The sequence below is a fragment of the Hypomesus nipponensis genome, chromosome 14 (genome assembly GCF_054491055.1).
Source record: "Hypomesus nipponensis isolate SF chromosome 14, ASM5449105v1, whole genome shotgun sequence".
NCBI classification, from domain to species: domain Eukaryota; kingdom Metazoa; phylum Chordata; class Actinopteri; order Osmeriformes; family Osmeridae; genus Hypomesus; species Hypomesus nipponensis.
The window spans coordinates 14,523,254-14,539,005 of record NC_140374.1 but is presented as its reverse complement, the minus strand read 5'-3'; the positions used below and the strand labels follow the sequence as shown (position 1 = coordinate 14,539,005).

General features: G+C 45.6%; 1 protein-coding gene across 1 annotated transcript; it reads right to left on the bottom strand.

The window, feature by feature from the left end:
- Positions 1-305: 305 nt before the first annotated feature.
- wasla (WASP like actin nucleation promoting factor a) lies at positions 306-13,976 on the bottom strand. Its single transcript, XM_084672786.1, is given in 14 exon segments — positions 306-1,944; positions 2,154-2,262; positions 2,722-3,138; positions 3,140-3,181; positions 3,183-3,248; positions 3,251-3,294; positions 5,078-5,231; positions 6,288-6,330; positions 6,930-7,203; positions 9,718-9,741; positions 10,947-11,043; positions 11,273-11,359; positions 11,510-11,644; positions 13,327-13,976. Coding segments are annotated over 14 exon segments (1,656 nt in total). The 5' UTR covers positions 13,429-13,976; the 3' UTR covers positions 306-1,882.
- Positions 13,977-15,752: the final 1,776 nt, after the last annotated feature.

Here is a 15,752-nt window from a genome sequence, read left to right as displayed (position 1 = left end):
AATATCGCCTGAGTCTCCAGCACGAACCTGCTTCGCCCCATTATAAGGCCCCTTCAAATAGTTACTCGAGGGAACATCTTCGTGGTTTCATAGGTACCTAGAAGACAGTTCAGCAGCAGCAATTACAATCAACCTTAGCTATGCCCTCAAATAAAATCCCAATAAAAATTCTCTTTACACAAGTAGCATTGGAATAATGTCCAGTAACTTAAACCTAAGTTTTAAACTTAGAAGGGCGGCACACATTATGAAATGTGTATTTTTATAAGAGTGATTGACGGTCTATGTATTTAACACACGACAGGTTCTCTGTAAATATTAACATTTATTTAAGTGTACAATTTAGTATTTTCATTGCTTTTTTTCCAACCCATTTTACAGGTTTGATGTCAGTATCATGGTTCTTTAATGCAGCAATAGCTTCGATGAAGGATGGTAAAAATTCAGACAGACAATTACAGTTAAAATAGCATCCCATTACTCCTGTATATACTGTGTAATGGAAGGCATCTTTGTCCATATTTTGTAGGAGTCAAACCAAAACAGTTCAAGACGATTCTTGCAAATGCCAATTTTGGTTCATTATTTGCCATTTTTTTCAACAGGTGGCATTCACAGACTCATTGCATAAAAGTAATGGTTTGTAATTAAACAGAATAGGGCATTTGTAAATTAGCATCTTAGTAGGAACACTGACTGGAGAGCTGATACCAGGGGTACTCTCACCACTTCTACAGAAGGGGAAGGGGAAAATGTTGGGGGAATTGCAACCAGATATACAAAAGGGAAGAAAAAAAAAAACATGAAACAAAGACAAACCGCACAAAACCCAATTAAGTCCCCATAAGTACTTGTGTGCAAGAATGTGTGTGTGTGTGGGAGTGTGTGTGTTTTGATGAATTACTCTTGATAGTGTTTATTGGGCATCGAGGAAGAGGAGACTCCTGGATCGCTCAAATGGAGTGCCCCCCCTCATTACTCTGACCACTTCAAAGTACTGGATGCAACTGTCCAAGACAGTTGCAAATTAGCATCAATTGCTCAAGTAGCCCAAGATGAGATATGAAGGCCTTCATTTTCCAAGCTTATGGTCAGAACAAAAACAACACAACGCCTAACTATTGTAGTGAATTCAATACTCAATTTGTGCAAAAAAGTAACAGCCTTGAATGCACAACCTTTGAGTACACATAGGGCTTCATCACCTGGAGGGTGGACTACTCATGAAAAAATAACTGCTAGGCTATGATCTCAATAAGAAAATCGAAGGTACACAAAAAAGTAGGGTAAGAAAATAGTGTTATCTTGCATCAACCAACAATTACAACACAATAGGATCCCGTCCACCTGTTAACGTACATTTCCCTTACTTCGCGGACGAGGGAAAAGAGCATTCAAAGTAACACACTAATAAAAATATATCCCATCGAGAATTGCACACAGTTTATCCGGGAATATCACACTACTGGAGGTCACTGTCACAGAGTTGTCTTTGTTGACTGTCTCCTGCATGGCTTGTCAATCAGCCTGCCCCTGCAGTGTCAGGAGAAGAGTTAGTCTGGCTAAGTAGTAATATAATGAACGGTTGTCTAACTTAAGCAGTTATGACCGCTTATAACACCGCCATGTCATGCTTTTAACGGTGTTGAGTGCATTCTATAACAGGAATGGAAGGTGGAGACACTTTACAGGGCATGTGCGACAACTTTCTACCGATTAAATGAATGAGGTATTGCACAGATTAATAAAATGAAAGCAAATAAAGGCAACAATAAATACACAGAGAATTCATACACCATTTACATTACAATTTTAGTCGGGTTTTGGAAGATTTGTTTGAGGGACAGTCTTTGTGACAAACTGTGACAAGGGGCAGGGGCAGCTAGTCATCCCATTCATCATCGTCCTCGAAATCCTCCTCCTCATCATCATCCTCATCTTCATCTAGAGAACGAGAGACATGTTTGAGGTTTAAAAAAAACACAACAAAAAAACATTTGAGGTTAATATTGTATCATCTGGAACACGCAAAACTGAAAACACATCTGCACAGAACGCTACCTCAGCGCTCTTCTTGTTGATGTGTGTCTTTAAGTGAAGGTACGGCAAGATGAACTGTGCAGGTGAGTTGGTGTGGCAGGCGCTAAGCTTACCTGAAGAGTGGATGGCTTTGCTCCTCTTCTGCATCACCTCCATGAGAGCCCCGACAATGCCTGCCGAGGGAGCTGGCGTGCCGGGGCCAGACTCTGGGCTGTCCGGAACCTACGAGACACACCCAAATGCTCAATGAAAGAGTCAAGTGACACAAAGTTCAATGTAACACTGGTTGTGTGACAATGCCATCATTGTATTGTAGGTTTAAACTCTTATGCCAAGAGGTGTAAACAGCAACAACCCCCCCCCCAAAAAAAAAATTACATATATATATAGTTTGGTTCTTCACATCAACTCGAGGGCATCTAGGTGGATCTGTGGTGTTCAGTGATTACATTTACATTTAGCAGATGCTTTTATCCAGAGCAACTTACAGTAACTACAGGGACATTCCCCCTAGGAAAGTAGGGTGAAGTGCCTTGCCCAAGGACACAACGTCATTTTTTCATGGACAGGAATCGAACCGGCAACCTTCTGATTACAAGCCCGATTCCCTAACTGCTCAGCCATCTGACTCATAAATGTGACTCAGTGGGACGACCGTGTGTCCCTGCAGGGTTCACTCACATTCTTGAGCTGGATGCCCTGCCTGATCTGGTCGAGCAGCGCGTTGCGGCCCACGCCCGTGGACGGCGGCTTGTTGTTCTGCTCCACCTTCTTCAGCTGGGCGCCGCCCCGGATCTGGTCCAGCAGGGCCGACTTACCCACCGAGCCCGGCGAGTCCCCGCCTCCCAGGCCGTCCAGCTCTGGAGGGGGCGGGGGGCCCGGAGGGGGGGGCGGGGGTGGTGGGGGAGGAGGGGCTCCGCCGGCAGACGGGGGCGGCTGGGCCGGGGGCGGGGGCGGCGGGGCGTTGGAGGCGTGCGAGGGGGGAGGCGGGGGCGGGGCTTGGTGGTGGTGGTGGCCTCCGTGACCGCCGGCGGCCCGGGACGGGGGAGGGGGCGGAGGAGGTGCGCCCAGGGCGCCTGGTCTGGATGGGGGTGGGGGGAGGGGCGGAGCTCGGGGCGCGGGAAGGAGGAGGGGGTGGGGGGAGCGCCCCGCCCTCCCCGAGACGGGGGTGGAGGTGGTGGGGGTGTGTGGGCTGAGCTGTGAGGGGGGGAGGAGGAGGAGGGGGGCCCCCGCGAGAGGGAGGTGGGGGTGGGGCTAAGGAGACAAAGAGAGTGAGGTCACATTCAAAGTAAAACAATAAAAAATAAATACATGTTTCAAGGTTTCATTTTACTGGCTTGCTGGGAGATTGGCATTCTAATCACCATTAAAACGCTCACTTTGGCACTTTTCACACAAATGAACAATTTCTCTATTTTTAAGGCTCTGAAAAAACGAACAGTTTGGAAAAGGCACACTGATGAGCATCCAAATCACTCCAGCACAGACAGCACACACCCCAGACACGAGTCAGTCAAACTAAAAACAGCACTGTGCAAGCCTTCAATCCATGCAAGAACACTGACTGCTGTTATTCGAGGAGTTGACAGAGCCCAGTGGGGGGCGGGAGGGGGCCATGTGTGTGTGTGGGAGAGGAAGAGACTATCAAACTTACCACGCGGCCGCAATGTGTGCAAAGCGACCACCGAGTTTAAAGCTACTTCACCCAAGTGACGATAAGATTACTGTAGAACACTGCGGCGATTGGTCATGCATAGGTTTCAACCGTGTTAACAGTCAACACCTGGCAGAGACTCAGACCAGACAGTCCAGGGGCCCTGTCTGTCTGGATGAGTGACAGGCACAGGTGAGAGCCACCGCATGACTACGTGCACGCAGTGGGTAGGTGCATGACAATGAGATTGGAGGATGGAGGGGTGGGTGGAGGAGAGGGAGAGGACAGAGAAGGGTAGCAGAGAAAAGGAGAGAAGGGTGGGAGCAGATAGAGAGAGAGAGAGAGACAGACAGAGAGACAGAGAGAGAGACAGAGAGAGAGAGAGAGAGAGAGAGAGAGAGAGAGAGAGAGAGAGAGAGAGAGAGAGAGAGAGAGAGAGAGAGAGAGAGAGAGAGAGAGAGAGAGAGAGAGAGAGAGAGACAGAGAGACAGAGAGACAGAGAGAGAGAGAGAGAGAGAGAGAGAGAGAGAGAGAGAGAGAGAGAGACAGAGACAGAGACAGAGACAGAGAGACAGAGAGACAGAGAGACAGAGAGAGAGAGAGAGAGAGAGAGAGAGAGAGAGAGAGAGGAGACACAGCGATGGAACTGACACACACACGCAGACTGACAGCCTCACAGTCAGATAGTTACCCACCACACCACCTGGGCGGCCCTGGGAAAAACATCACATCATCTCAACACTGGGGCACCACACGTCTAACTGCATAAGGCCTGATGTTTGCTCAGAGTATTTGAAAAGTATTGGAAAGTAAATGAGGTGATCCAACATGATTAATTGTCCTGAAATCAAGTATATCCAAGTATTAGACAGTCTTTACAAATGTCCCTGGTCCACTTTCAATACGTACTGTCAAATTGTGGCCCCTTTGCTACGGAGCTTGTCTCAGTGTAATGTATGTTGCCAACCCTAACTCATGGAAGGGGGGTTAACCCTCTTGTACACTACTTAGCCTTCACACATCTCCAACCCAAATGTTGGGTCTAAGCAGCTACTTGCAAATATGTGGCAAAGCCTTTTCTTTGTACCCCAAAAGAATATTGCTGGAATATTTATATGAAAATGTTTCAGCAGTGTTCATTCCAAAGTGTACGTGTGTACATGTAGCGTGTACAAGTATATACGCGAGTGTTTGTGAATTAAGGTGTGTGTGTGTGTGTGTGTGTGTGTGTGTGTGTGTGTGTGTGTGTGTGTATATATATATATATATATATATGTATATATGTATATATGTATATATGTATATATGTATGTATGTATGTATGTATGTGTGTGTGTGTGTGTGTGTGTGTGTGTGTGTGGCAGTGGTCCCAGGAGAGCTTACCTTGTCTCCTCAGCTCGTTCTTCACAGCCTCCACTCCTCCCTTCTTCTCGATGAAGTCGTAGATGACCTTGGAGGTCTCCTTGTCCTTCAGCTGGGCTTCTGAGATGCCACACATGTCAAACAGGTTCTTCAGCTCTGGGTCCAGGTTGTTCAGCTGGGGGGGGGGGGGGACATTGACGAGAGACACAGTCAGGAAACTCACACAAATCTTTTGGGATTTTAGCTCAAGCAGAGAATAGTTGTGGTTGGAAACCATTGATATCTCAGAAACCAATAGCAGCTGACTATGACAGTATACATTCCAGTGAAATGTACATGCATGTACTCAAATACAATGGTCAATTGAAGTATTGATTGGGGTGCACAACATATTTATTCTTAACCTTTGTAAAATAGGCTGTGCATTCAAAACTTAGTTTTGTCAACGGTAAGAGTTTTAACTCATGTTTGAGACGTAACAGTGCTCTGTTGTAGTGGTGACAGTTTGTCAGCAGAGGCGCCAGTCTGACATCTAGTGGAGGAGGAGCAGGATCACATCTGTGGTTGCATGGACTGGATTACAATCACACTTGCAATGTTACAATAATGACTCATTACTGTTCACTGGCCTTTAAAATATGCAAAGTCATCTTCCGTGTGCAGCTCTGTGTTATAAACTTGGGTGCTCTTTAATCTATTGTCCCCTATCTGCAAACTATTTTGATCCAAAATTTCCCAGTTTCATTTCTAGACTGTTCTGACATGAAGGGTGGAAGAAATAGTGATTGAGATTCATGAACCGTCAAGTAAATATACAATTATGGCCAGGAGAATGGTGCTCAATCAGTCACATTCATTACAGCTGGTGAATTGACCATTTTGTTTTTGTTTTCAAGTGACCGACCAGCATTATTGCTTCAAATTCAGTTTGATGCTCCTAATTTCTGGCCAACATACAGCCTTAAATATATAAAAACAATACCTCCAGTCATTTAAACATGAAAAATAAATAAGTCAAGCTTCTGGAATAATCGTGGGTTGCAGAAGGCCTACATGAAAGCATGGATGCCTGCTAAGTATGCGTTGTGTGTAACAAGAGGCCATTGTGTGGGTCAACCATGCATCAACCACACAAGTCACCATTGTGCAGCAAAAAAGGGCCCCGGTTTGCAGCAGTGTGTGTGTGTGTGTGTGTGTGTGTGTATGTATGTGTCATTGTTGCGGTACTCACATCGAAGCCTGTGTTCGGATCCCATCCCACATGGCCAATGTGTCTGAGGAAGGAGATACACGACAGTGATGAGCGCATCACACGCACACGCCGGCATGTTCCATGTACGTTCACGTGCACACACATGGGCTAGCATGTGCAAGAACTGACCCTCATGAAGACCCACTTGGCATGCATGAGTTCACACACCCATACAATACATGTTCAAACACACACACACACAAACACACACAATTGAAGGATTGAAAGGGTCTGAAGGCATTCTGAAGCACGCCCTCAAACCTGATTATCCAACTCAATGTGTTGTGTAACTGAACAAAAGCGTTCTTTTTTTTCCTCCCTAAACATGATGATGCCAAACCTAAAACTGTTACTACAATTTCAGTCTGAATTTGACAACCTATGAAGGTTGTGTGTGACCTTTTATAAAGCGTCTAACAACCTAACGGACACAAACATTTCCATTTGTTATATATAAATGTTAAACAGTTCCTGGAGAGGCAGAGAAGCACAGAGGTGCTCAACTACTCCCTTTTTTAGAAGAAACGCATGCCGGCGTATAATCTAGTCAAAAAAACACGGCGATCTCAGGCAGTCGTGCTTCTTTGATGCAGACTCCACACTAAAAGCCCTCACACTCACTGGAAGTTGCTGGGCGTGCCGATGTCAGCCTTGGTGAGCCTCTTGCCCTTCTTGCTCTTGGCCTTCTTGTCCCTCTTGTTGAGGCTGCTGTTGCTGAGCATGTTGTTGAGGTGGTAGGACTGCTGCTGGGGCTGCTGCTGGGGCTGGTGCTGGGGGGGTGGCTGGTGGTGGTGCTGCTGCTGCTGCTGCTGCTGGTGGTGGTGGGAGTTGTGGAAGCGCACATTGTTGATCTCTGGGTTCTTGATGTCCACCGTGGCCATGGGGAGAGCCGGGCCTGGAGGAGGGAGGCAGAGGGGGAGGGAGGGAGGCGAGACGAGAGGACAAGGCAGAGGGGGAGAGAGGGAGGCGAGGAGGAGGGAGTGGAGAGAGGGATGGAAAGACGAGGGAGAAGGATGGAGGGAGAGAGAGAGAGAGAGAGAGAGAGAGAGAGAGAGGGGGGAAACCTGTTAGAACTATAGCAGCTTAGGGAAACGTATATGTTTGACTTCATGAGAGTTAGTAAATCAGTTTGGAGTTACTTTGTTCATAGTCTCACGTCACACTATGTATATAGTGTATAATATATAATAGACTGTATTTTCTATTATCCAAATACATTTTCTTTTTGTCTGGTACTTAAAGGCAGGGTTGGTAATGTTGTTGAGACACGTTTTGCTACAAGTGAGTAGGCTATCGGGAAATACCCCACACATACGCTAACTTAGTCAATATCAGGTAGTTTCAGTAAGGCTTATCTCAAGATTGCAGTGAGGTCAACAGGTTCTCTAAGAAACTCTCAGACACAATCTCACACACATACTTGGTCACAGAGTTCACGGTCCTCAAAACATGAGTTCAATAGGTTTAAGTTACCGGGGTCTTAACTAGGCTACATCTCCAATCATATTTGGTGAAGTACTAAACTGTGCAGACTGAATTGTGTTCTCCATCTCCTCTCCTTCCTACACTTTCTCCTAGGTGGGAGAGCGAGGAGAACGCCTTAAAACCCAAACACTGAACCCACTGACCCAGACGGATCAGAAAGGGCTTGGGAAGAGAATGACTGGGGTAAAAAAAGAAAAAAAAAGAAAGATCATTCACTTCAATCAATGAACGCATAGGCTAGATTAAAACCAAGCTTTCTTAGAGTTAGCCTACAGATTAGAGGAATAGATGGGAACATCCAAGAGAGACTCTGGCTACAAGCCAGCGTTGTCCTCTCTGAGATTTTCAGACCATGTTTGACCAAGTTTTTATTGCCGTTTCCTCTGGGGAAGGTGTCCAACCATTCATGGGGAGTCGAATTCTGTGTGTCCAGTCGATATACTGAAATTCATAGGCATTTTCAGATGACTAATATTACGGTGTTCATATTTTCCTGGGGCCAGCTATTGGTGTAATGGAACATTTGGTCCCACATCCTTTTTGAGCCAACCAACACAGTGATCAAAAACTCTGAAAACACTAACTAAAACTGTCCTGTTGGGAGCAGTTCAGTCCTCGAGATTGAGATAATCTGTACAAAACACAGCAGTCTGACATAATCAGTAATCCACAGATAATCCCACTCCAATCCCTCAACTCCCTACAAATGTTAGAAGTCTCAGCTATTGACTGGACGAGAAATTGGTGACTTTGAAAGAGTTGTGTAGAGACACACTCCCCATTCCTTTATGTCATGGAGCACTTATGCGAAACGATACATATCTATTCCACAAACAAGTGCAGACATAACCTTCTCGACATCTCTGGTAGTTTCAGAATGACACCAATCTGACACTTACTGCAGCTAGGCAAGACAGTCACCATTCTTCACCAGCCATAGAGGACAGGTTTTTTTCCGGAAACTCAGACAGTATCTAATCGATGCAGCTTCTCACACATGGTGCACATCTGAAAATGTGCAAGTACATGTTCTCACGTCGTCATGGTACCCATTCGCGGCGGACGATGAGAAGACAGAAGGTGTGGGGGCCGGAGGGGGAAAGCAGGGACAGGGACACGAAATAGGAACTGACTCTCGAAGGCAAAGAAGCAAATCTAGGGCAAATATGTCCCAATTATGTCTGCTCATTTAAACTGAAATGGTGATTAAGCCCACACTGTGAAAGCCCTTTGAAGGATCTTTCACATCATGATGAGGAATACACTCAAATTCCTTGAGAAAAAACAGATTCTATGCCTCAGGGGCCTTTTGAGTAACACTGTATGTGGACCACAAACGTCTTGAGGTAAACAACATTGTCTTACTGTAAATGATAAGTATATCGATTAAATAGTACAGTCAATTGTGAGTATTCCAAGTGAAGGAGTACAGTGAATGTTAAGTATACTAGGTTACATCAGCCATGTCATGTACCATAGAAGAGGGGGGAGGTCTGGAAGTTGGAATCCCACATTAAGAGGGCTCATATGGCTCACATATGGCTGCAAACCCTGGAGGACCTCAGGGAACGCAGAACTTCCCTGCGTCATCAGAGTCGACAAATGACTGTGTGTGTGTGTGCGTACGTGCGCATTTGCTCACACATAAACTGACAGGCTCACGACTGCATATAGCTAACGCGTGCATGTGCTCACTAACAAATGTTATGTCGGTACTCGGTAGCATAACTGTATCTAAACTGACGGCACACACGCCTCCAACATCCCGAGCGTGTATGTATGTCGACATGACGCACATCCTATGGCGCGTCCGCCCATGTAGAGAAACCAACGAGAACGTCTTTCGGGGGAGAAAGCTGTTTCAGGTCAAACTCTTGATATTTGAAAGCAGTAGTGAAAATGGAGGAGTCGACCGTTAACATACCATTTGGAGGATCGCGTCTCTTTTCTGCAAGACAAAATGAACACGGTTACATTTCCAATCGAGCCGACTCAACAAAAGCTTGCGTCGACTCAAATAAACGACGGAAACGAGTTGGGGAAACAAGAGCCCGGAAAGGGTGAGGCCAGCAATTTAGGAAAGCTGATGGTTAGTTAACGGAATTGGAACAGACAACAAGAATTAGGATGTCAGTCCCCAGACTCCCCCACCCCCCTTTTTGGGGGGTGTTTGCAGAGTGAAGGCAGCCATGACGGTGTAGAGAGCATGCGAGAGAGAAGTAGAGGTGGTCAAGAGACCATTTCCCTATAGCCTTTCCCAGTGGCCCCTGAACTCCTGATTCCAATCTTGACAGTTGTCAATAGTTCTAAACTCTTCCTCTCATAACACATGCAGTTCACTCAGGTTGCGCTTGAACAAAGTTCAAGAAGCAGACGGTGCAAGAAGAAAAAGAAAAGAAGACGTGGAAAAACCACTGAATAAAGAGCTGGCTGTCTCCAGTACCCCACCACCAGACACACACGCACTTTTACCCTGGCCCCGCTTTGTCTTTGAACCCTCACAGAGAGAGCTGCTCGCTTCAAAGCCTAGCATGCAGAGAGAAACAGGAGGAGCTGGAGGGAAGCCAGAGAGAGAACCACACTTTGGGCCCTCTGAACCACAGTGACACGGCGCTGGGTTTACTACGGCCATAGAGACACGGACCGCTGAGTTTACAACACCGAACGACCAGAGGGGGAAACAGACCGGGCACCTCGTCCCCAATGGGCACCCAGACCCACGTGGCACGAGAATTACCTACCCCTTAAGTATCTACTTGGCAGTTCTTTTTTGGGGTCAAGAAAAGGACTTTCGTACTTTATTTATTGAGACAGTTGGAGAGACAGAGAGGAAAGCAGGAACAGAAAAGGAATGTCATGCAGGAAATAGCCCGGTCCGGAATCAAACCCTGCGTTAAGGTCTTAGCGTTACGCGCTCTTACCCAGTGAGACGCCCCATACTGGGCAGTTAGGAACAAACTAGAAAGGGAATAGGTGCCAAAAGTAATAGGTTTGGGACTGGTCCCTTAGTTTTGTTAGTAGAGAGAGCAAAGAAAGTATAGAAAGCTGAGGTTTACATCTTGAAAAGAGTTTTGCCCTTGTCCCCTGGCAGAGTTCAGGGGTAAAGGCTGCAAGAGGACGTTTCGTCAGCACTGCCAAGGTGTTTGTAGTTACCGGTTTTGCGTAGTCGTCGGCCGAGCAGGTCGTTGAGGGCTGCTCGGAAACGCTTGGCCTCCTCCTCGCTAGCAAAATTTAGGCCTATCTGGCAGGACTGGAAACAACATGAGAAAAAGAACATTCCTTTAAGGTCATGATTATTTTGATGTCCTACGTTTTGACGTTGAACTTCTAATTGATATTCAAAATCAGATATATATTTCATGACTGTCATTAACAAAGCAGAATAGTCCTTTTTTTCCGGAGAACTCCAAGAAGCGGAGAATCTATTAGCTTGATGACACTACCAGATTACTACTCTGGAATAGTGCTTACGGACTTACATCTCCAGCAAACGAAATAAAGTACGGTCTGGTGCTGTTGACGGAGAAGTTACTGTACAGCTCCTGCTCAAACATGGTTTTCCCTTCCTGAAAAATGAGAAGAGAGGGTGGGAACAGAGTGGTCAATAGCTCAACTCTCATGGTGGACAATTTCACTGCCTAAGAAACACTCATGGGGCAGGGGAGGCAGTCTACCGCTGGTTATGCTAGATAGGTTGCTACACTAAATCCCCTCACCTTGATGTCAAAGACCCTTATGTAGTAGGACCTCTGGGGGTTGTCCTTGATCAGGCAGGCCACTCCGCAGCACTTCTTCACCCATGACAAGCTCTTGTCCGCCCCATACACCTGCACCACCGCTGAACACAGAGTCTGGATGGGACATTTATAAGGAAAAGAAACAAAGAATTTTCATATTTAGCGTTTTGTCAGTTGTGTGACGCTTCCTGTTCTCCATGTCCAATTTGTTATCTCAACCTCCATGGCTATCTATTTAAATGCTTTTGTTGGCCGATAAGCAAACATGTCAAATAAGGAAGAGGTGAGGGACAACGTGCAGCATCTAAAGTTGGCAAACAAAGGACAAAGCTAGCTGCAGGGGCATTGTGTGCACATTGTTTTAAACAGCAACAGTTAGATGCTTCAACAGAACTAGGCTAAACATGGATTTGGTAGTGGTTTGAAACACCTGGCATTAATTGGTTCAATAATAGGCCATTCCTAAACCAAATATGGCCATGTTGGCAGTCGGGCTCCAATTGTATGCCGTTTTTTGTTGCACTCCATTCTGGGGTCTAAATTGAAGTAGGCTACGCATAACCTGAACGTTTGTCTCAGGTGTCCCAGCGTGTTGGCGCTGTTCCGAGAAATGGCATGTACTGTGTTGCACCATTGTCAAAGGCTCTTGTGCTTATGTTGCTTTAGACACCATTATTGAGCAGGTCAGGTGAGATTCACGACAGCGGGCAAAGACAACACAATGAAAGAGTGTTTGTTTTCCTTCTGAAAGGTCCAACCCCCCCAACCCTCCCCCCTCTGGATCGACTTGGCAACCTGTGTACCCGGTCACCACAGAAACTTAGAGGAAATATCAAGGTTTCTGGCTTCCTCATCAGTGATTTAACATTGTGAGTGAGAGAACATGAGGAAGCACTTCTGGCCAAAAACTCCTCATCATAACACAGGAAAGGTCACAGTTCAGATCATTAATTCATTTGGCCATATTTGTTTCCAGGATAATAAAACAACGTTTTGTTTAAAAATAATTAATGATTGGTGAAAGCAACAGTTCCTTATCATGCCTGTCACCTGAGTTTGATTCTATTCTGGTTTTGTGGATTTACAAAAAAATGTTTTTTAAAGGACATTACATTTTCAACAACCAGATGGTTGACTACTGCAATGTTGGACCGCTTTAACACACTCACTGAGGTAATACCAAGAGTTTCAGAGACGTACATGTATCCATGACTCAGGACACAGACGAGAAAATACTTGCATATTATGCTGTTAATTATGAGCGAATTCACAAGATAAGCTGTGGGGCTGAGCTCTTGTACAGGCACGTTTACCTGCCTCTCATAGTAAAACAGGAACTGTTGAGCACACACTGGCTGCATTGCGACAGTGCTAAGGGTCCAATCTTCGTTATAACACCAAGTTGACACATTTTGACAATAACGTCACAACGTCGTAGCAAGATCTCAATCTTTGACGTGTAATCAATTTGGAAGCATTCCACATACATGCGTCTTCCTCTCAATCAATAAAAACAGAGCCCAATAAGTACAATTTGAACCGTTCAAGAAACCCAGAGTAATCTAGTTTATTTGCCAACAAAATACCTCGGACAAGCAATATAGTCCAGCTCTGTAAGCAAACCCTGCACAGTAACCTACTGAGCCATCCGACGTAATGTCGCATTAGGTTGTGTTGGGTTTAACATACACATATAGGCCTATATTTATTAGAAAATGTTGGACCATGTCAGAAAATGTAAGATTAATTGGACTTGAACTTGTGAACGATGCATGGTCGTAAACAAGTGAACTTACGATGCATTTCCTGCTAAGGTAGTTGAAGAGGCATTCGTTTTCTTGCGGGGTTAGGAGAATGGAGCCCACATTTCCAATCCGCCGTTGAGACGGATGATTCATTCTCGGGAATAATCGTCTTAGTTCACAAAACAAAAATATCTATCCACAGTAAAGAATATTACATAAAATCCATGCAGGCTTTGGACGCCATGGCCTGCAACCGGATCAGCTCATTTGGTTATCTCCTGGGTGAAGGACAGAAAAAAAACCGAAACGTTCCTGGACCCCGGTTGTATGAAAATAACCTTAATGTGTCCCTTGTCCTCGAAGACACCGTGGGAATACCAATCTTTACTGAGAAAAAAATTCTAAACTTTCATTCGCAACTCCAGCTGCAACATCGATACATACATCCAACATGGCAGTAAGAGGGGAGCGTCCACCTCAAAAGGGTTAATAGGGGTGTTGGGAAAATCGAAACAATTTCGCTATAAAAAAAACGTCCACAGAATCTAAATGACTTTCAAACGTATTTTTTCTTTTCCCAAAATGCTATGTATATATTTTCCGTTACAATATGGACGCCAGAATCTACTGAAACCAATATGTATTTAAACCAGGAATGGTCTGACCCTTTTTCCCCATGGAGTTTACGACAGGAATGCAGTCCGCGTATGCGGAGGGGGTGCGCGTGGAGCTGGGCGGAGACTATTGACGGGTACGACGAGGGAGGGGCTACTTCGCTGTCACACTCCAAAAACAGTCACAGTGTTGCATGTGGTCATCGTATCAAATAGGCTACAATTGAGTAAAATTTGACACATCAGCCAACATCCTGTTTTTTAAGGTCTTTCGGTAAAAGAGGGTTCGTGTATATCGGGTTAGAGTGTAGTATGAGGAACTGTAATCCAATTGATTTATTTCTTGGACAAGATTAAATCAAGTTTAGGACTAAAGATTTGTGTTTTCAGGCCTAAATGTAGGACTACTAGGTATCCAAAACACAGGCCAACACCACGCAATGGTCCACTTACACCTACCCCCACAAGGGTACAGAGTGAAGATTTCCCATGGATTTATTTACATCCTAGATAAGAGGAGACACGGACAGATGGATAGACGTTCTCCGGTGTCCTACCAGGTGGCACATGCGACTTCCCTAAACCCCGTAGAGAAGTATTAGCAAAACCGCTAATCTATAGACTGGTGGCTGCTATCATGTTTGTCTTTCTACCCTTTTACGTTATGCTACCCTGCGGACCTAGCCTCTTATGCGTGCGGCTGGAGAGTGACTTGGTGCCGTGTGTCACACTCCAAGTCCAATCACGGGATTGACACACACACACACACACACACACACACACACACACACACACACACACACACACACACACACACACACACACACACACACACACACACACACACACACACACACACACACACACACACACACACACACACACACAGGTGGCAGAAATACCTTAAATGATTATTCTGGTCTCAACAGATGGGCAGTAAGCACCCACAGCAGGGACATACAATGCTTCACAGTTGTTGTTGTATTTTGGCTGTAACCCGCAGAGAGCATCCAGGGGATTACGTAACAATGATAGACAGAGAGAACATACTGAGGACAGGGTTTAACAGGGAAATTACAGAAGGAAGATCAGTCGTTTTGGAAGTGCCCAAGTATGATGAACTGATGAGCTCAAGCGCATGTAAAGTACATGCAGGCACATGCACACACCCTCAAACACATTCTCTCATACTCTCCCTTCTTTTCTCTCTTTCACAGAGGCGCACACACACACACAGACACACACAGACACACACACACACACACACACGGACCGGTCAAGATGGCTACTCCATTGTAAGCTTCCATCAGTTCACGTCATCCCAGGTGGTAGCGGCAGATATGCTGGCCTGTGAATATTCATTCATTCTCATCACAAGTCGACTGTGCGCTGCATTCATAAACCAAACCTCAGAACACAGTGGTGGGCACAAAGAGGCCTATTCTCTCGTGTGGCCACATCATAGACCAGTGTGCCTTCCACAAGGACATGCTGGACCAACTTCAAGAGGCCCTTGCCAACTTGTGACAAGTAGGGGACAGGCATTTGTCATTGTTCCCTCTGGGCATGCATAGTATATGGTAGATATGTTGTATGGCATTGTGAAATAATGAATGAACAAAGCCTTTTGTATGCATGCCATGATACAGGATGTGGCGTGAAGTACACAAATGTGGATGCGCACATAGTAATGGTATGTGTTTAAATATTTCTTGAGAGTTTTTTTGTTGACCTGGATGTCTCTTTTCTTCCCACCCATGTGAGGAATGCTGATGTAGAGAGGTATGGGAGTAACCTAGATCTCTGTTGAGGGGGAGGGAGGCCAGAGACGACTTGTTTTAGGGCATGACCAATCTGCAAATC